At 47.5% G+C, this 21,727-nt stretch overlaps 2 protein-coding genes and 1 long non-coding RNA gene across 5 annotated transcripts in view; 1 reads left to right on the forward strand and 2 right to left on the reverse strand.

The window, feature by feature from the left end:
• Positions 1 to 21,478, forward strand: part of LOC123609414 (zinc finger protein with KRAB and SCAN domains 4-like) — a 455,099-nt gene extending 433,621 nt beyond the window's left edge. For 2 of the 3 annotated variants that reach the window (XM_045500449.1, XM_045500450.1), the window contains exons 3-7: positions 14,673 to 14,900; positions 16,500 to 16,647; positions 17,709 to 17,791; positions 18,820 to 18,943; positions 19,853 to 21,478. In XM_045500449.1, the coding sequence (XP_045356405.1) occupies positions 14,673 to 14,900; positions 16,500 to 16,647; positions 17,709 to 17,791; positions 18,820 to 18,943; positions 19,853 to 20,715 (1,446 nt within the window). In that variant the 3' untranslated portion in view covers positions 20,716 to 21,478. Of the gene's footprint in view, positions 1 to 14,286; positions 14,901 to 16,499; positions 16,648 to 17,708; positions 17,792 to 18,819; positions 18,944 to 19,852 lie in introns of those variants that run through there. The other variant, XM_045500448.1, reaches the window with a different exon arrangement.
• Positions 7,044 to 8,585, reverse strand: NKAPL (NFKB activating protein like). The gene has a single exon (XM_045500488.1). The coding sequence runs from the start codon at positions 8,470 to 8,472 to the stop codon at positions 7,264 to 7,266; it is 1,209 nt and encodes a 402-aa protein (XP_045356444.1). The 5' UTR covers positions 8,473 to 8,585; the 3' UTR covers positions 7,044 to 7,263.
• On the reverse strand, positions 11,647 to 13,070 carry LOC123609539. The gene is made up of 2 exons (XR_006717812.1): positions 12,714 to 13,070; positions 11,647 to 12,236 (listed from the first exon to the last, which is right to left on the reverse strand). It is a non-coding gene; the product is annotated as an uncharacterized LOC123609539 (long non-coding RNA).
• Positions 21,479 to 21,727: the final 249 nt, after the last annotated feature.

Below are 21,727 nucleotides of genomic sequence, written 5' to 3' on the forward strand. Positions count from 1 at the left end.
ACCTTTCACTGTGACAAGGAGAGTTACCCTTTCCTCCTTGGGTGCCAGAAGCTTGGAAGTATCTTTTAAAGTAGCAATGAAACATGTTCACTTTAAAACTTCCTAAGGCAAACAAATCCAATGAATGCAAATATTTTACTAATTAGAACTTAACATTTTTTCTTGAACAGAAAACTCATGTCTGATTTTCTCTCTTTCTAAAGAAGGGCTTATATATTTTACACCAATTATATAAGGGATAACTATAAAATTTAATTTAAAAAGGAAGTAAATAGGAGTGCCTGGGTGGCTCAGTCACTTGAGAGCCCAGCTCTTGATTTCAGCTCAGATCATGATCTCACGGTTTGTGGGATCAAGTCCCATGTCACGCTCTGTGCTGGCAGCATGGAGCCTACTTGTGATTCTCTCTCTCCCTCTGTCTCTCTGCCCCTCCCCCTCTCATATTCTCTCAATAAATAAACAAACAAACAAATAAATAAAAGTTTTAAAAAAGGAAGTAAAGATCTTAATTCATTTACTGCCCCTTTCAAACTCCCTACGATGACTGGCTTCTTAAATGTCACTCATAGTATCAAGGCTCAGATTATTGGCATTGTATTGAATATTCCATGAAAACCAAAACCAGTAATGCAGGTTAACAAAGTATTTTTACAAAATTCAAGGTGCGCATTTTTAATTTAAGTAGTCTGTATCTTTTGGAAGGGGTAGATGTAGATGAGAATAAATAAAAATGCTACTTTTACCAGGATAGTCTACATGTTGCTAATAACAAAAATCAATTTTCATACTTGAGATTTTCATTTTCCAGAATTATCCTTAGTTTTGTTTTTTTTTAATATTTTTTTAATGTTACTATTTGTTTTTGAGACAGACAGAGACAGAGCAGGGGAGGGGCAGAGAGAGGGGGAGACAGAGAATCTGAAGCAGGCTCCAGGCTGTGAGCTGTCAGCACAGAGCCCGACGTGGGGCTCGAACTCACGCACCGCGAGATCGTGACCTGAGCTGAAGTCGGACGCCCAACCAACTGAGCCACCCAGGCACCCCCAGAATTATCCTTATTTTTGTAAACAAAATGGTGGTCTGTATGTTTTCATCAGGTCCATTCCTAAGATATTCAAAATAAAAGTTTCCTTTTCTATATGATCACTAGAGGCACAATTGCATTACAAGTCATGCTACCATGCTATAGCATAAGATTAGCAGTTATCTTTTTGTAATGATGCTTTCTGCATTTCTCTCTGCTTCCACCCGTACGGCAAGATATTACTATTCTGAAATTTTTAAAGTTTATTTATTTATTTTGGGAGAGGGAGAGTGCAAGCAGGGAGAGAGAGGGAGAGAAGGAGAATCCCAAGCAGGTTCTGTGCTGCCAACGAGGAGCCTGACACAGGGCTTGCTAAAATCGAGTCAGATGTTTAACCAACTGAGCCACCGAGGTGCCCCATCATTATTCTGAATTTTAAATAGAAAATTATGTGACCAGTGAGTGGTACAAACAACCAAAAACCTACAACTGAGTCCAATAAATTTAATTCATAGTTTAATATTAGGAAATCTATAATTCTTTTCAACGTGTATTCATTTTTGAGAGACAGAGAGAGAGCGCGCATGCTCAAGAGAGAGAGTCGGGGAGAGGCAGAGAGAGAGGGAGACAGAGGAATCAAAGCTGGCTCCGCACTGATAACTAAGAGCCTGACACAGGGTTTGAAGCCATGAACCTCGAGATTGTGACCTGTGCCAAAGTTGGACACTTAACAGACTGAGCCACCCAGGCGCCTGGAGATCTAGAACTTTAAACCATCTTATTACTAGGCAAATAAAGAAAAATCCTATGATCCCTAAATGCTAATAAGTCATTTAATAAAATTTGACATGCATTTCTGATTAAAAGGGGAAACTCCTAATAAAATAGGAATAGATGGATACTACCTTTATGTGCCAAAACCATATACATCTCAAAAACAAAAAAACAAAAAAACAAAAAAAAAACAAAAAAAAAAAAACCCTCCCTCAAGACTGACTGTGAAATCTTACAAGGATTCGCATAAAAATGCCCCTGAAGGGGCGCCTGGGTGGCGCAGTCGGTTGAGCGTCCGACTTCAGCCAGGTCACGATCTCGCGGTCCGGGAGTTCGAGCCCCGCGTCGGGCTCTGGGCTGATGGCTCAGAGCCTGGAGCCTGTTTCCGATTCTGTGTCTCCCTCTCTCTCTGCCCCTCCCCCGTTCATGCTCTGTCTCTCTCTGTCCCAAAAATAAATAAACGTTGAAAAAAAAATTTTTTTAAAAAATAAAAAAAAAAATGCCCCTGAATTTGTTAAGAATAAAAAGACAGCTATTTGCCAAATTAATAATTTCTTACTCCCTACGTTGCTTATAGCTATAGGTAGAAAATATCTCCTCTTGTGCTAAAGAAGAAGGAGAAGGTGAAGAAAAGGAGAAAATCTACCGCGAAATTCTCATTAGAACCCCTTATTCCAGTGGAGGAGTTTTTGTATGTCGTGAAACACTATTTTACATAATCCCCCAAAGTCATAAAATAATGGCTCATGGTAAAATTAATGACGTCTCACAAAATTTATGGATTGTAATTAAACAGGAGTAGCCAATCTAATTTGCTTTCTTGGGCTGTTTCTCAGTACTGAATAAAACTAAGTGTAGGGGTGCCTGGGTGGCTCAGTCGGGTGAGCATCTGACTCTTGATTTCAGCTCAGGTTATGATCCCAGGGTCATGGGATTGATCCCCAAGTCAGACTTCAGGTGGATCTGGAGCCCGCTTAAGATTCGCCCTCTCTGGGGTGCCTGGGTGGCTCAGTCGGTTAAGTGTCCGACTTCAGCTCAGGTCATGATCTCATGGTCCGTGGGTTCAAGCCCCGCGTCGGGCTCTGTGCTGACAGCTCAGAGCCTGGAGCCTGCTTCAGATTCTGTGTCTCCCTCTCTCTCTGCCCCTCCCCTGTTCATGCTCTGTCTCTGTCTCAAAAAAATAAACATTAAAAAAAATTTTTTAAAAAAAGATTCTCCCTCTCTCTCCCTCTGCCCCTCTCCCCTCTCTCTCTTAAATAAATAAATAAATAAAGTAATAAAGTAATGATAATAATAATAAAATAAAAACCCTCAGTGTAACTCTGGTGGTTAATTCAAGCTATTTGATCTGTTCAACTGGCTCCTTGAATAGAGTTTAGTAAACAATGATTCTGATGGTTTTTGAAGCCTAAATATGACACGAATTTTTTGTTCTGTTTTTCTTCTATTCCACAACCCATAACCATGTACTCTGGGCAACACTACTTAAAAAGGAAAAAAAGTGGGGCGCCTGGGTGGCGCAGTCGGTTAAGCGTCCGACTTCAGCCAGGTCACGATCTCGCGGTCCGGGAGTTCGAGCCCCGCGTCGGGCTCTGGGCTGATGGCTCAGAGCCTGGAGCCTGTTTCCGATTCTGTGTCTCCCTCTCTCTCTGCCCCTCCCCACTCATGCTCTGTCTCTCTCTGTCCCAAAAATAAATAAACGTTGAAAAAAAAAATTTAAAAAGGAAAAAAAGTTCTACTGCCTTTTATTAGCTCCCCTGAGACAACATGATCTGTAATCAAATTATAAATCTCACAGTCTTGTTTTAAGGCAGATATATTGGCAGGACCCTAATAACAACATTAACCAGGAAGTCAATCCTACTGACGGCACGGAATACTGTCATGGGAACTCTGCTGTGAGCATTGCACTGTGTGTTGCATTGTGTGTATTTTATCATTTTGGCAAAACCCTCTAATTCTGCCTTGCCTTCTCAGAAGGCACAGCTCCTCAGCTGCATCTTTCTGCCAAGTGAAAAAGACAAAGATATTTAATTGGCTAGTATTAGGAAATCTTTGGGCCTTAAAGAACAATATGATCAAGTGTTTCCCAGAAAAGCTATTCAGAAGGCAGACAAGAGGGGAAATATTTCCAAGACATGTGAGAGAGAATTTATTATTTGAAGAATTCTTATGATTAATCAGAAAAGACCAACAAGCCGGTAGGAAAATGGACAAAGCCTATGTGAGTACTTCACACACACACACCAAAAAAATTATAGGACTCATATATATACGTATATATACATGTATACATACATGTGTGTATATATATATATATATATATATATGAAAAGATGCTCAACTTTTCTCTTAAATGAACATAAAAAAAATAAAATGCCACTTTTCACCCATCAGATTGGCAAAGATCAAAAGGTTTAGAAGTACGATATTGTTGATGATATAGGTGTGAGAACTGGTAAATTTTATTTGGAAAGCAACGTTGCAATCCTATTAAAATGTAAAAACACATAGAACTTACACGTGACATTCTTAAACTTTTCCTGAACACCCTTTTTAAAATTTTTTTACAAAATGTTTATTTATTTTTGAGAGAGAGAGTGAGACAGAGCGTGAGTGGGGGAGGGCCAGAGAGAGGGCGACAGAATTGGAAGCAGGCTCCAGACTCTGAGCTGTCAGCACAGAGCCCAACGCGGGGCTGGAACCACGAACCGTGAGAACATGACCTGAGCCGAAGTCCGACGCCCAACCGACTGAGTCACTCAGGTGCCCCTCCTCAACACTCCTTCAAAAATGTCCCCCAATTACTGTCTCTAGTCCTTTATTTTCTTCACGGCATACTGCAATTAATACATATTGTCTGTTAGTTTTTTAAAGGCCTGTCTCCTCCAGTAGAATGTAAAATTCTGTGATGGCAAAGATCAAACTTAATTTGCTCTCTGGTTTACAGCCAGCACCTGGCATAGTCCCTAGTATATAAAAAGCACCTATTAGGGGCACCTGCGTGGCTCAGACGGTTAGGCATCTAACTCTTGGTTTCAGCTCAGGTCATGATCTCAAAAGTTCATGAGTTCAAGCCTTGCATCAGGCTCTGCACTGACAGCACAAAGCCTGCATGGGATTGTCTCTGCCCCGCCCCAGTGCTCTCTCTCAAAATAAGTAACTTAAAAAAAGAAGACACTATACACATTTAAAAAAAGAAAATCACTTAATAAATATTTTCCTTTTGATCCAAGAACTCTACTTCTAGGTGGCCATATCCACAAAGATTTTCACTACGCTACTGTGTAATTGCAAAATATAGGAAACATCTTAAACATCCAATAAAATATGGTCCTTTCACTCAATATATTATAAAGTCATTAATTAAAAAGAATAAGGTAGATTTATATGCACTGATTACAACATCTCCAAGATATATTAAGTGAAAATGCAAGGTGTAAGTCCATGCATGTAATGCTGTATGGTTTGTTTCTAAAAATAGAAATATACATATGTAACACTGGTTTTTAGTAGTGTTGCCCAACCCTCTTTGGGGAAATTCTCAAGGTAGTGTGGTCCGGCGTCAATGTCATCTACTAGGACGAAAGTGCCCTTCCACATCACACTGCCTGTGAGATTCTAGAACCCCTTCACCTTCAGTTCTGTGGGGCTTAGTAGGGTCTTGAGCCTTGAAAAGGGAGTTTACTCTTTTTTTCTTCTCCTTCTCCTCGCTTCTACTTCCCCTTCTTTTTAAGAGATAGTGCATGAGCCGGGGAGAGGGGAAGAAAGAGAGGGAGAGAGAATCCCAAGCCTGACATGGGGCTGACATGGGGCCCAAGTCCTGGGATCATGACCTGAGCTGAAATCAAGAGGTGGAGGGGCGCCTGGGTGGCACAGTCGGTTAAGCGTCCGACTTCAGCCAGGTCACGATCTTGCGGTCCGTGAGTTCGAGCCCCGCGTCAGGCTCTGGGCTGATGGCTCAGAGGCTCAGAGCCTGGAGCCTGTTTCCGATTCTGTGTCTCCCTCTCTCTCTGCCCCTCCCCCGTTCATGCTCTGTCTCTCTCTGTCCCAAAAATAAATAAACGTTGAAAAAAAAAAAATCAAGAGGTGGAGCGGATGCTAACTGAACTAACTGAACCACCCAGGTGCGCCACAGGGCCCCCTTTTCAAATGAGGTAGTTTGCCTAGTGATGAAATGAAATCTTAAAATTCAGGCAGATGTCACTGGATAAAAACAAAGGTTTATGATAGACCATGAGTGGAGCTCACTCTAAAGTCTTCTCCAGTACTGGTGCTAGCCAGGTTCTCAATGTCAACTCTGTTGTCCATGAGGTCCCTCCTGATCTGATCTCCTTTTCATGAGCTCCACCAACTGCATTCTTCTTTATACCTGCTCATTTCTTTCCTTGTCCTCTTAGTCTAAGGTGGCAGCTAATCCACTCTTTGGAAGACCCCAAGCACCATGGACCTTCATCTTTTCTTCTTTATATCTATTTTATGGATAAACCCTATGTCCCTCCAATCAGGTATTCCCCAATATTCAAAACCAAGCTTCAGCAAAATTTTGGCTTTCAGCACACGTATTGGTTTTTAGAAATCATTCACAACTATATTTGGCATTTTTTTGGTTGCCTATCTGCCTTCCAGTTCTTCCCCATGTATGTAGCCTATAAACTGACTATACCTACAGCTCCAGGAGTGGGCCTATTTCCATGGCAACAGTACATTTTTTTGAGAGTGGGCATGTAACTTACGCTAATCCAATTAGGGTGAATCTCAGGATTCTTATTTGGAATGCCAAGACAGAAATGTTCTTTCTTCAGAGGTGGACCAGGAAGTATATAATCAAATCCAGGACCTTTGGCAGCCTTTTTGTTATTTAAGGGAAACTAGCCTAAGGAGGAAAATGACCCATGATGAAGAAGAAAGCCAGAGTCGCATAAAGCCACACACGACACCCATTCTCCTGGAGGACTTTGCAATTTCGTGAGCCAGTAAATCTTTACTTTTTAACACCAGCTGTTAAATGCAACCAGAAGTCTACATTCAATTGAATCCTCTCTTCTTTCTGGGGTTCTTCTGGTCTACCTTGGGGCAAATGAAGGGCTCCATAAGGCCCTTCAAGAGAGAGAGAAATCAGAGCAACAGGGAAAATAACCTTCAGGTTAATATCTCCAGCCTCTATCCTGAAATATGCTTGCATAGACACAGAACTTGTGAACAGACATAAAAGACATCAAAAAGATTTCTTTGGGGAGAAGAATTAGCAACTAGGGTGAAAGACCTTTTATTAACTTCTACTACAGCATTTGAATATTTTTTAAACTATGTGCACATATTAAGTTAAAAATAAATACAGATCTCAGCAGCTTTTTCTTGAAGGACTTTCTAACATCATAGATACAGTAGCACCGTTAAGTCTTTTCATATTGTTTTGATTACATAAAATTGTTGTTCAAGTCCCACTGTACAACACAAGGTCCTTACTTGTCATCTTTCCCTCTTGTCTTTCTGTACACCATCTCTCGGAAACTGGCTAGCATCTTATTCTCTCTCTTTCGTCTTTCTTCTTGGTTAAAGGATGCAAGAGCTCTCTTCTCATCAGCACTGTAGATCTGGTTCTCTTTACGCAGTCGTACAGCCTCCATTCTACGATGCCTGCTACCACTCATGACATAACCTGAGCATTCAAATGAAGCAATCTCTTCACTTGTCAGCCCAATTTCACCTCTTCGTGGGATTCGCTTTCCAGCTTTCACATACTCAGCCATTGCTGCACCTTCACCTGGGAGCAGAGCATGGCCATAGTTCAAAGGTTTCTCATCTTGAGAGATATGTATTACAGGTGCTTCTGGGCCTATTAGATCCATGGTATCTGTAATCTTTGACTGCTCAATCCAGGTACCTTCTGGCAACTCCCCTTCTGAATCTTTAAAGCTTGAGTCACTGGATTCTTTCTTAGTCTTCTTCTTCTTTTTCTTGGTTCTTTTTGCCCTGTGTTTCTTCTTCTTTTCCTTCTTCTTGGCTTTTTTGGCCCTCTTTTTATCATCAGAACTAGAATTAATGTCGGAGTCTGAATTACTCTCACTATTATCAGAATGTTTCCTATGTTTCGTTTTAGACTTTTTCTTTCTTTTTTTCTTGCTTTTTGAACGACTGGTATTCCCGTTTTCTTCGGAGCTGGAATCTGAACTGCTGGTCTCCTGACTCTTTACCTCTTCATCCTCCACTGGGGTATGTTCATCAGAATCCGGCTCAGGAAACTTTGGAGAGAGCCCCCACACCTCAGGAGCTCCCAGCTCCCCAATCCTCTCTCTCTCTTTCAGCCACCTCTGACGATAGCTCTCCTCCTTCTCCTTCTCATACTCTTTGGCCCACTGCAGGTCGCCCGCATAGTGGTGGTGATGGAAGCGGTATCCGCCAGAGTGGACGGAAGAGGACGAGAAAGCGGAGTTGCGGGGCCCCGAAGGCTGTGCCCGAGACTCAGATCGGCCCAGCGGACTCGGGTCGCCAACGCCCGACACCCCCCACGAAGGCCTGAGGCCCTCGCGGCCGCGGGAGTGAGAGCGGGAGCGGCCTCCGCAAGGGAAGCGTCTGGCCAGCGCGGACGGCGGGCTCCCCACAGAGCTGCGTCGCCGCCTCCGAGAGCCGGCGGCGTCCTCGGGAGAGCGGGACTGGGACACCGGGGCCATGAGCCACGCCTCCACCGGCAACCAAACGGCCAACGCCGAGCGGTGGCCACGGAGACTGCGTACGGCCGGCACTTAACGCCCACGCAGGCGCCACAGCAACGGTGTCCACGCAGGCGCGTCAGCAACGGTGCCCGCAAGGCTTCCGCTTCCGGTGGGTTGGTAGGCGAAGGCGTGGCGCGCGGGCGAGGGCGGAAGGCGTTCGGCCGTAAGGTTTCTGTGGGGCATTTGGTGGAGATGCGCTGCTCCTCTCGTGGTTCCGATTTGCCTGCACTGCCCTTGGCCCTCAGGGACACAAATAGAGGAATTTGCGCCAGTGACCCTTATACTGTTCAAACGTCTCCTACTCCTCTTGGGTATTCGCCTTTAACCATCTTGATACCCTTCAAGTCTCCATGCTCCCCTCGGTCCTCTTTATCGTCACCCCTTGGTGGGAGCCCCTTACTTCTCGTGCTCCTTTTGTTGATCCCTTAGAAAGGAACCTGTCCACCAGTTTCATGGCGGAAGCACGTTTATTGACTTCAAAACCCCACTTGTTCCTACTGGAAGCAAGCACCAGAACTTTTGGAATCAAAAAGTTTAAGCTCAGCCTCTGAGCCAAGTGAAGACCAGAGGCATGATTTTAATTCTTAAAATCCACAAACGTTTCTACCCCTGAAATGCAGGGAAGCATCCAACCCAGTCTTGTAGATGTCTCCTAATTTGGTTAATTTCTTCAGGAATTTTGTGGTTGGGAACCAGTTTATGCATACACTGTGTTCACTGTCTGAAATGGCTAGCATTTCATGCAAGATCATTTCCCTCTTAGCTTAAAAGGTACATAGGCATTACCATCACCTTGGTTGTCTGTAGTTAAGTTGACCTCAGTTATTTAACAGACTTGGAAAGTGACAGAAAAACTAAATCAGAATTTAGGTATAAGTGCTTTCCTGATGCTAAGACTCTAAATGAGGTGGGAAATTAAATCGAATAGGATAAAATTAGATTTTTATATATTTATCAGCAAGATGCATGGAAGTTGGCAAACTGCACACTCTCAAACTTGATATCAGTATTCCCATCGCCTATCACTTCCTGTGCAGATATACTAGGTATCTCCATGCCAGCACGAAGGCATTGACCCCGTGCCGCTTCATCTGTGAGATGACTGCAGGAATAGGACTATATCCTGGAAAGCCCTTCCAAGCTAGCTGCTGACTCCTTCCTCCTGGCCGTCTACGTGAAAAAGTTCAGACACTGGGCTCCTACCCTGGAGTATTACAGTGGCTACAAGACCTCTGATCTTCACCCGTTGATCAACCAGTTGAACATCCTGCTGATTTTGTGTCCTTGCAATAAGCTGGAGACTCTGCATTCCAAGTATTCTCACCAGATCTTCTTTGAAGTCACCAAAATCTCTCCCTTGGACGTTTTGAAGCTGAAGGAGATTTTGAACTATGCTAATTCTGAGGCTGAGAATTCACTCCAGCAGCAGCCAACAGGGCCAGGCAGGCATTTAAATAGGCTATATTTATTCTATCATTGAATTTGTCTTTTGATCACATTTCTCCATTTTTATTCTGTTTGTCTTCCCAAACTGATAAAATTGTAAATACTTACGTTTTTTAATGAAAGAAAATAAAGTATTATAGTATTTGATTAGAAACTGAATAAAAGTTAACTTTGTTAAAATATATAATTAACTACATTTTTGTAACACAGGTCTTCTAACAGGAAGAATAAATTTTTTTAAATATTTTTAATGTTTATTTATTTTTGAGAGAGAGAGAGAGGGAGACAGAGTGTGAGCGGGGGAGGGGCAGAGAGAGGGAGACACAGAATCTGAAGCAGGCTCCAGGCTGCAAGCTATCAGCACAGAGTGTGATGCGGGACTCGAACCCACGAACTGTGTGATCATGACCCGAGCCAAAGTTGGATGTTTAACTGACTGAGCTACCCAGGCGCCCCCCAAAACTTTTAACACTTACTTATTTTTGAGAGACAGAGAGAGACAGAGCATGAGCAGAGGAGGGACTGAGAGAGAGAGAGAGAGACAGACAGAATCCAAAGGAGGCGCCAGGCTGTCAGCACAGAGCCTGACACGGGGCTCAAACTCTCCAACTGTGAGATCATGACCTGATCTGAAGTTGGACACTTAACTGACTGAGACACCCAGGCACCCTAAGAGTAAAAAAATTTTTTTTGAGGAATAATATTTTGCTAAATTACAGTTCTACCATTGTAGAGTGAAAGCAGCTATAGACAATATGTAAATGAACATGAATGTGTTCTAATAAAACTCCTTATAGACACTGAAATTTGAATTTCTTTAATTTTCACATATCACAAACTTTTATTCTTCTTCTGATTTTCCCCCCTATAATTTAAAAATATAAAATTTCTTGCTAAGGCCATACAAAAACAGGCAGGGGAACAATTTGGTCTGTAGGCAGTAGTTTGTTGACCTCTGATTTAGTAGAGAAAGCAGTGGTGTAAAAAATATGACAATAGGAATAAAAATAAATGCCTACCATAACTTTTGGTGGTGAGAGTCTCTTATTTTCTTAATTTTACTTATAGATGAGCAAATATCCATTCAGATAGAGCACAGAAATGTATTGAAAGATCTTTCTCAAAATTTCTCAAAATTGTTTTACATAAATTTCCCCCAAATATTAAAAAAAACTTTCAAACCTACAGAAAAGTTAAACACCGGCATATCCTTTACCTAGATTCACTAATTGTTAAGATTGTGTTTCTTACTCACTAAAAGTTAGACATTATGATGCTTCACCCATAAATACTCCACTAATCAATGTCTAAGAAGGACATTCTCCTTCACAACCACAATGCCATCATTATTCTAAAGAAATTTAATATTATCATTAAATATCAGGTAGTGTTATCTAATATGCAGGATATGTTCAAAATTCCTCAATTGTTCCAATAATGTCTTTAAATTTTTTTGATGTTTGTTTATTTTTGAGAGAAAGAGAGCCAACAGAGCACAAATGGGGGAGGGCACGGAGTCTGAGACACAGAATCCAAAGCAGGCTCCAGCCCCACTGTGGGGCTTCAACCCACAAACCGGGAGATCATAACCTGAGCCGAAGTGAGCCGGTTGACCGACCAAGCCACCCAAGCACCCCTCAATAATGTCTTTAAAATGGGATTAAAATTCAGTCAAGTTTCCTTAAATGCATTTGATTGTGATTACTTATTAGTCTGTTTAATCTAGAATAGTTTCTCTACCTACACGTCTACATCCACTTTTTAAATATTACTTGACACAGTTTTGCTGAGTCCAGGGTGATTGGTTTGTAAAATGTCCGACAGTTTGAATTTATCTGATAACGTCCTCATGATTAGATTCAGGGTAATTCTGTTTGGCAGATCACAGGGGTGGAATATAATTCTTATGGTATCTCAGCAGTAAGCATATAACATTAGTTTGTCACAGTCTATACTTATTACTAAGAAATTCCTAACACACAAGTTATATAGAACTCTGAGAACAAGCTGGAATTAAACATCCCTCCAAATTACATTTGCTTATGGCCTTTACAAATATGCGGGTCACCTTTACTCACCAAGCAACAAAAGCAGTCATTCACTAATGACACTTACATGACCTGACAGTCCCCTCCAGCTGCTCATATTTGCATTTCCACACAGTGCTCTGATTTACATTTTACAGTGTTTTTACAGGAGTTATCTCACGGATATGCTCCAGATTACTGAAATGTATGTTGGGAAGAGGAAACAAACACTTGTATTATGACTACAACCTATGGGGCGCCTGGGTGGCGCAGTCGGTTAAGCGTCCGACTTCAGCCAGGTCACGATCTCGCGGTCCGGGAGTTTGAGCCCCGCGTCGGGCTCTGGGCTGATGGCTCAGAGCCTGGAGCCTGTTTCCGATTCTGTGTCTCCCTCTCTCTCTGCCCCTCCCCATTCATGCTCTGTCTCTCTCTGTCCCAAAAATAAATAAACGTTGAAAAAAAAAATTATTAAAAAAAAAAAAAAAAGACATCAGGTTTTGGGGCGCCTGGGTGGCGCAGTCGGTTAAGCGTCCGACTTCAGCCAGGTCACGATCTCGCGGTCCGTGAGTTCGAGCCCTGCGTCAGGCTCTGGGCTGATGGCTCAGAGCCTGGAGCCTGTTTCCGATTCTGTGTCTTCCTCTCTCTCTGCCCCTCCCCTGTTCATGCTGTCTCTCTCTGTCCCAAAAATAAATAAACGTTGAAAAGAAAAAAATTTATGACTACAACCTATGTTTCTTACCCTGATAAAAGCAGGAGCAATGGGACTAAATGAAGAACAGCTGACCCTTGAACAACATGGGTTTGAACTGCAGGGGTCCACTGGTACACGGCTTTTTTAAGAGTTGACAGCAAAAGGCATAAGGCATTTACTTTCAAATGCGCACCCCAGTCTACACAGGAACCAATGTAAGACTGGAGCAGTGGTTGCACCTGCTGCCCTTGAGTGCCAGGGGCCCCGGGGTGAGCAGCTGCCAGGCCCTAGGACTGAGCAGGGGTGGAGGTAGCTGAGTGTGCCCACCGGGTAATCATGCCCAGGCTAGGAGATTAATAGAAGAGATAGACTGAGGAATTAAAACTCAGGAAGGTACTGGGGCGCCTGGGTGGCGCAGTCGGTTGAGCGTCCGACTTCAGCCAGGTCACGATCTCGCGGTCCGGGAGTTCGAACCCCGTGTCGGGCTCTGGGCTGATGGCTCAGAGCCTGGAGCCTGTTTCCGATTCTGTGTCTCCCTCTCTCTCTGCCCCTCCCCCGTTCATGCTCTGTCTCTCTCTGTCCCAAAAATAAATAAACGTTGAAAAAAAAAATTAAAAAAAAAAAAAAAACTCAAGAAGGTACTACCATGATATTTTTTCACTTAAAAAACATCTACCAAACTTACATTCTGAGTAGAAAGCAGACTCACTGACATCTCAGTCCAGCAAAATAACTGCTGTCACTTCTGGCTTAAAATCTAGCCTCCTTTGGCTCAAAGGAATCTCAGGGCTTCCTACCGTTTTAGGGTAGGCCTAGCTTATTACAGGTTAGCCATTATTCTAAGAGCTTTACATAAAAAACCTCACCCACTGCTTACATCCCTATCTACTATTACTATCCTCAGTTATAGATTCAGAAAGTCAGGCACAGAGAGGTTATATAGTTAACTGCGGTCACTCAGCTAGTAAATGGTAAATAAAGCCAGGATTAGGAGCCCAGGTAATGTGGCTTGAGAGTGTGTAGCTTTCACTGTGCTACAGTGTGAATGGGAACTGGAAGGAACAAGAAGAGAGCGACCAGGAGTGAACAGGGTCCCCTGGCCAAAGACACGGGAGTGGCTGGAAGCAGGGAGCAGCACAAGCCTGGCTGCCCGAGGGGAGGCCACAGAAATGGAAAGTGGTAACTGGTGGGGGCCGTTGGGGATCTCGGGTTGCTTTTGCAGGAAGGATCCCAATGGCGCTGGTGGCGGTTCACGCGGACAAGGTGTTAAGGATGCATGGAAGTGAGGACGACGTCAGAGGCGGGGAGGGCCTTCCCGCCGGCAGGCCTCGCAGGAGAGGCGGAGCTGGTCAGGCTCAGGTGCAGCCCCTGCTCTCCGAGCCTGGCCCAGTGACGTCCGCGGCCGCGGAGGAAAGCCTCAGGCCAGGACTCTGAGGGCCCAGCGGGCCCGCGTTCGCTGCAACGTGAGGCGTCGGCTTCAGCCAAGCATAAGCCACAGCCCCCGTCCTCTCTCGCGGTCTCGCCGGCGGCGGCCCGAGAGCCGAAGGGTTAACGGGCCGCCACCAAGAGACGCGTCCTAGAGGGCCCAGGAAGTGGCTCGGCCCGGCTTCCGGCCCCGCGCTCCTGCCCTCCCGCGCCGAGGGCGCCCGCGGATTCCGGCCCGCGGTGTGGAGACTGGCTGCGGGGCCCGGGGCGGGCGCGGAGGACGGCTCCGGCCGCGGGGGGCCGAGGGAGCGACTTACGCACCAGAGGAACCGCCCCGAGAAGCGCAGCCGTCCGCCAGCGCCAGGGCCGGGATGGCCGGGGAATCGAAGGCGAGCGCGACCTTGGATGCCGGCACTGCAGAGGAGCGGCCGGGGTTCCTGACGGGCATCCTGACCGTGAAGGTGGAGGAGGAGGAGGAGGACGTCCCCAAGGCCGCGCCCGGCAGCCCGGCCCCCGGCCCCGAGCGCTCGCGCCGGCGCTTCCGGGGCTTCCGCTACCCTGAGGCCGAGGGGCCCCGCGAGGCGCTGCGCCGGCTCCGCGAGCTGTGCCGCCAGTGGCTGAGCCCGGATATACACAGCAAGGAGCAGATCCTGGAGCTGCTGGTGCTGGAGCAGTTCCTGACCATCCTGCCCGCCGAGCTCCAGGCCTGGGTGCGGGGACAGCACCCGGAGAGCGGGGACGAGGTGGTGGTGCTCCTGGAGCACCTGCAGAGACAGCTGGAGGCGCCGACACCGCAGGTAGAGGCCCCGAGCCCGGTTTCTAACCCAAGTCTCGGGCCGAGGGCGGGGCGTGCCGTCAACATTGGAACTTTTCCGCGTCTGTCTGTCTGTCTGTCTCTCTGCCACTCGGGTGGAGTCCCTGGGCCCCTCCTCGTAACAGAATTTTTAGATACATGAAGGATCACAGAAGAACTCGATTATGTTGAAATACAGCCAGCAAAGCATTAAACAAACTAGTGACGTTATGCGTGCGTTTTTTAAAAATGTTGCACTCCCTCCCCCGTTCATGCTCTGTCTCTCTCTGTCCCAAAAATAAATAAACGTTGAAAAAAAAAATTAAAAAAAATAAAATAAAAATGTTGCACTAATCAGTAAGACCTGGGCACAGGCCCAATAGCCCGGGTGCAGTTTCAATCGTTAGAAGCATGAGTGACTTTGACACTGTTCGTTGTGCTGTAATGTGGTGTGAAAACATCTGCAATTTTTCTTTTTAAAAAAATTTAAGTGTTTATTTTTGAGAGAGACAGCATGAGCGGGGAAGGGGCAGAGAGAGAGAGGGAGACACAGAATCCAAAGCAGCCTCCATCCAGGCTCTAAGGTGTCAGAACAGAGCCCGATGCGGGGCTCGAACTGAGCCACCCAGGCGCCCCAAAACATCTGCAATTTCTATTGGTGGCGAAGTGCGGTGGCTTATGCCACATGATTGCTGCTTCAATTTATAATAGAAGGAAAGGCCACGTTCCCTTAGAGGCTGGTAACAATGAAACTCCTCCTTTCCTATTCCAAGTTCATGGACCACATGGCAGGAGTCCAAGGACCCCAGGCTAGAGAACACCCGTGGTGGAAAACAGCTTGACCTCCCCGCCTCTTCTTGCTTTCCCAGTCTGTTGTAAGGAGGTGTCCTCTATGCACCGGTTAATGTTCCTTCAGGGGACTGCAGCCAGAGCCTCCTAACCACTGACCAGGAGATCCGGGTCTGCACTGGGGCCCACTGCCCGCGAGCCCTTCACAGTGAAGGCGTTTCAAGTCTGTCAGCTTCAGCCTCCTCAGTCATGACAGAAGAGGTGGGGAGTTCTGAGCTGCACGTGAGAAATGAACTTGACAAGTGCAGTTTGCCCATAAATGCACGGAAGCCACCTTTTAGTGGGGATAGACCGTGTGTCCTGCGTTAGGTGATTTCACATTCTGTGATCTTCTTTCTTGGTTCTCAAAACCAGTAACAAAACCCTATAAACGAGAAATTATTACCCTCAGCTGTCAGATAAGATAGGAGTATTTTGAGAGCCAGCACCGGTTCCCAAAAGTCTTTGTAAAAGCACAACGTATACAACGCGGGAGCACCTGGTAATGGCCAAGAGCACGGGCTCTGGGGTCCCTCTGCCTGAGCGCCCATCCTAGCACCGCCACTTATCAGCTGGGTGACCTTGGGAAAACTGCTTACGCTCTGTGTGCCTTCGCTTCCTCATCGGTGAAATGATCACGGTAACGGTACCCACCTCAAGGTTGTTGTCTGTGTTACCGGAGTTAGTGTTCTTCGTGCCCCTGGAAACTGTGAGGCACATGGGAAGTGCTCCAGAAATGTCTGACAAATAATGAAAAGGAATGAATACCCTCTAGGTCCCAGGTGGTGGCCAGGGCCAAGAGCTTGTCTGTTGCCAGATGGCAGCACTGACACCTTCCCGCGGATCACGGAGTGCCCCGTTCCAGCCGGTGAGGGCTCTGCTCAAGCATGAATCTCTGGGATCACGGGCCTTACCAGGCACAGGTGAGTGTTCTCTTCTGGGCGCGTGAACCTGCAGGCTTCGTCCAGCTTCACTGACGATCATCTGATAGGGGCGCTGCCCGCGACGTTATTTGGCCATCACTGACGGACTCTACTTTGAGACTGAAAGGGAAATTTGAAACGGTGGTTTGGAAAGAATCGGTTCCCCATTCATTTAACACGTAATTATGCCTCCTACGTGGTAGCCAGTGTGGTTGGTGCTGAGGACCGGCCGCTGGTGAGACAGAGTCCTTCCTGGTGGCACTGGGGTTTACATTCGAGTGGGGAAGACAGCACATACACACAACAGTACAGCTTCCAGTAGTGGTAAGTGCCAAGAAGAAAACGAACAGACTCTGTAAAGCCCGTCGGAATATTCCACAGACTACAGGACTACCGCGGATTAGAGTATAAATGTCTAAACCCTGGGTCTCTTAGGAAAATAGCAGGATTTACTCCACAGGGCTGGCTGTATGTCCTGCGGTGTCTTCTCACGTGCCCTGAACGTGTCCCAAGACACACAGCACTGAGACGCCGGCCACCACGCAGTCCTGACTTCCAACACCGGCTCTAGCTAAACCAGCTGTTTTGCGCTCCATGTAAAGTTTGCCTCCTCCAGGGAGACCTCGGGTTCTTCTGGACGCTGAACAAAAGTTCTGTACAAGCAGATGCCCATTTCTGCCTTCTGGTCCCAGCTTTATTTTGACTCTAGTTCTTCCAAACCAAAGCAGAAAGCCCTTACTGACCCCTAAAGGCATTTTAACCGAAACCTTACTTTTCTCCCCTTCGCAAGCAAAACCCAGAGTATCTTCAGATGAAAAGCTTGTTTTATGTGGTTGAAACTCACCATCCCTTCCAAGGATCCTGCCGTTTTTGCATAGATCTTGTGTGTCGGCAGGGCACAGCACAGGTCTCTAGGCCCCGGGACCGGAGCGGGTAGGGATCGGGCCTTTGGGGAGACACGCTCTGTACGAAGTTCCAGGCCCAGTGTTTGAGCTTGGATTCCGCAGGCCAGGGAGGCTGAGTGCCAGGGACGTCTCATCCAGAGCTTCTTTCCTTCCTAGTTCTCCAGGGTCCTGGGCTTGCCCTGGGAGGGCGCTGCAGAGGAGACGCAGTGGTGGCGGCCAGGCTGCCCCCAGAGCCCCAGGTGAGCCGGAGCCCCTCCCTGCCCTTCGCTACCGGGGTGCATCCTGGGAGGGTCGCCCCCTCCCCGTCTACATCCTCCAGCCAAACGCCAGATGGGATGTCAACTTTCTCGTGTATGCTAGTGTCGTCTGTCGCCGTCTGACTTCCTGGTGCCTAGTTGGGAGCCTCGTCCTATTTCATGACTAGCTTGGGTGCTGTTTCCCAGACCCCTACTCCGTGTCCTTGGCCAGCCCCTTCTTCAGTGGGGTCTTCTTCATCAGTAAGGGTGATTCTGCAAAAGCAAACTGAAGCTTTTGTTGCGACGGTGCTTTTGTTCCGAAGGTTTTCTTTTGCTTTCCTGCCCTGTTACCGGGGGGGGGGGGGGGGGGGGGGGGGGGGGGGTAACCACGTGGTCCCTAAGCTTGCCGGGACGGATACGGCATGCCCACGTGTCTCAACTAGTCACACGACCGCAACAGTCTATACTTAAACTGGATTGAACTTCTTACCCGGTCCTTCCCGCCCTGGAGGCTCTGTGGTGTCCATTGGCTTCCCTGACTTTCCTCACTTCAGACCCACGTGTCCCTGTATCTGAATAACTGTTAATACAAATGAGCCACCATCGCTAGCGGGGGTCAGTTCCGGTCCTTGCGGTGGCGTGGCCTTCGTTTTCCAAATCTCTTTGCCTTCTACCCTGGTGTCCGGATTATCTGTGTGGCGACCAGGGTGTCCGGCTTCTCTGTGTGGAGACGCGGGCGTCCGGGGTATTTGTGTGGAGACACGGGCGACTGGCGTATTTGTGTGAAGACAGCGGTGTCTGGAGCACTTGTGTGGAGACACCTGTCCTCACGTGCTGTCACTCTACTTCCGCAGTGGTTTTGTTGATGAAGCCGTCACTTAAGACCGGGAGAAGTGGCGTTAGGTGCCGTGCCGGCTTGGCCTGCGGAGCCTTCAGGGACTGTCCCCTCACCGCCTGAGCCCCTCTGCGCAGCATCGGCTCCGGGAGGGACTCTGGGTAAGAGGAACTAGGAGGCCTGTGTGCCGTTTCAGGGCTTGCTGAAAACGGAAGACGTGGCCCTGGCTGTCTCCTCTGGCTGGGCGCAGCTGGATTCCTCTCGGGGGAGCTTCCACGGAGACGAAGGGCGGGAGAACCCCGGCGGCCTGACCTCCCCGGGTAAGACTGACGGGGGCTGGTTCGTCGTAGGCCTTCGTGGCTTCCTTTGTCGGTTAGAACCTACTGGGCTGTAAGACGCTGTCTGAATTCTGTCTGTGTTCAGAGCCACCGTTTCTGAACCCAGCTACTAACCACGTGCGTGACCCGATCTTTAACCCTCCCGGCCGGCTCCCTTCCCTTTCCTGCTGCCTCCTGGCCGGGTTAAGTGGGACACGGCAGGTAGAGCCCCGAGCACAGGCCTGGCTCATAGTAGGGCTGTCACCGTTGGTCCCCTCCCTGTTGCTAGTTCCAACACAGGACAAGAGCTGGGGTGTCCTCAGGACATGGGCCGTGGGACTGTAGGGTGAGAGCGAGAAGTGAGCTAGAGATCGGGGTGCAGGACACACGGGACAGCCTGACCCATCTGAGCTCGTGCAGCTCGACCATGGTGCAGCAGGAGCTCTGGCTCAGACCTGTCAGCACCGAAGCCCGTCGTGTGGGGGCGTCTGCCTTCGTCTGGGATAAGAGCCAAGAGGACCGTCCCTGACTGACGATCGCTTTCTGCGTGCCTGCTCCCCTTGTGTCGCACGGAACACTTCCAAGTCCTCACGCGTGCCTGCTTACCGCTGCCATCTGCCCAGCCCTCCTCGAGTCCACCCCAGTGCAGGGCCCTGCCTTCACCCTCAGGGCTTAGAGCCTCTGCGAGTGTCCCCAGCACGGTCCTTCCCACCCTCCTCCACCCCCCATCACCCTGCTTCCAGTGACCCCAGGCCCGTTCTCAGTCTCCTTCCTCCCCAGCACCCGTTCTCCCCTTCGTCCCCATCCTCGTTCTTGTACGGAAACCCTCACCCCCGCGTATGTGGAACTGCAGTCACAGCTTTCCTGCGTGGCAGGGCATCACTGACCACGTGTGGCCACTTGTTATTTCAGGTGGTGAAGCAGAGGCCGAGATCCGGGCCCTGCCTGTGGACGAGGTCCGGCCAGTACAAGAGTCTGGGGGAATACCACGCCCCCTGCGTGAAGACACTGCCCAGATTCCCGAAGGCACTGAAGCTGGCGAACAGGAGGGCAGGTTCCCGAGAAAGCGGAAAACTGCCACAGGAAGTAGGAGGCACTACTGTCATGAATGCGGAAAGAGTTTTGCTCAGAGTTCGGGCCTGACTAAACACAGGAGAATCCACACCGGGGAGAAACCCTATGAATGTGAAGACTGTGGCAAGACCTTCATCGGGAGCTCTGCCCTCGTCATCCATCAGAGAGTCCACACTGGGGAGAAACCCTATGAGTGTGAGGAATGTGGCAAGGTGTTCAGTCACAGCTCAAACCTCATCAAACACCAGAGAACCCATACTGGGGAGAAGCCCTACGAGTGTGAGGAGTGTGGGAAAACCTTCAGCCAGAGTTGCAGCCTCCTTGAACATCACAAAATCCACACAGGGGAGAAGCCGTACCAGTGCAACATGTGTGGCAAAGCTTTTCGGCGGAATTCACATCTCCTCAGACACCAGAGGATCCACGGCGATCAAAATGTGCAGGATCGTGAATGTGCAGAGACCTGGGAGAGTCAGGGGAGGGTGGAAAGCCGGTGGGAAAACGTTGAGGCTCCCGCGCCTCACACATGTAACGAGTGTGACAGGAGTTTCACTCGGAGTAGAAGCCTTCTCGAACATCAGAAAATCCACACTGGTGAGAAACCCTATCAGTGTGACACATGTGGGAAAGGCTTCACCCGAACTTCATACCTTGTTCAACACCGGAGGAGCCATGTTGGAAAGAAAGTTCTATCTCAGTGAGCCACGTCGTGCATGCCAGATTTGTTCATTCCTCACAGAACTGGGCTGAGGCTCTACTGACCGCTACATGCCATCTTGTGTTGGAAGGCCGAGTCTGGAGGGATGCATTGTCTTCTACATTCTAGAAGGTGGCTGGGAAACAGCTTGTTTGATAGGAGGCTCTGGGAGAGTTGTCTGGAAGAGGTAGGATATGAAATGATTGTTCTCACCTACTGGACTGAAATGGGCCTCCAGACTGGCTAACCACCTCCAGCCAGCACTTGACGTCTCCTGGCGAGATGGCTCTGATGTGGGGGCTGCTGCTCTGACCATTTTGCCTATAACGAATGTTTCACCAGTTGGTCAGATCTGTGCCATATTATACTCCCCACTGTGCCTTGTGTGTAGGTGCTATAAACGTTTATTTAGTACACCAGTGAGGTGACCTCCATAACTCTGAAAATCTGATGTGGTCTAGATTTCTGAGGACTTTCTAAGGCTATTTGTGTTTGTGTCTAATTCTCTGAGGTTCTAGATTCTGGGTCGGTCTAATGTATTTATTACCAAATACATAGGGTTGTCAGATTTGGGGTGGGAGAATCCCTATTTCTTCACCAGCATAGTACTTGTAAGAATGCCTTAAGCAGCTTCTAATTAGATTTGTGAGATTGCTCCAGCCATGTAACTCCATTCTTTGGTCCGTATTATATTTGTTCACATTATTTTGCTCCTTTTATGGGATAAACCTTTCACATTCTGATAAATAAATGAATTGATCAAGTCAGATCCAAATGATGATGAATTTTGATAGAAATCCTGTGATGTTGAACAGCTTGTTTCTCACCTCTTAGTTATCTTGGGCCTAACAAAGTGCTAAGATAGCATCTGTATGCCTCGCTCCCAATTCAGAGCCAAGTTGCACCACAGCTTATACCAGCTAAGCTTCCTCCGAGTTAGAGGAGTCATGCCAGGTATTTATAACAAATTTCACTCATGTTTTCAGAACTGGTGTGTTGGTTGGGGATAGGAAGAT

The sequence above is a fragment of the Leopardus geoffroyi genome, chromosome B2, assembly GCF_018350155.1.
Source record: "Leopardus geoffroyi isolate Oge1 chromosome B2, O.geoffroyi_Oge1_pat1.0, whole genome shotgun sequence".
In the NCBI taxonomy this organism is placed as follows: Eukaryota; Metazoa; Chordata; class Mammalia; order Carnivora; family Felidae; genus Leopardus; species Leopardus geoffroyi.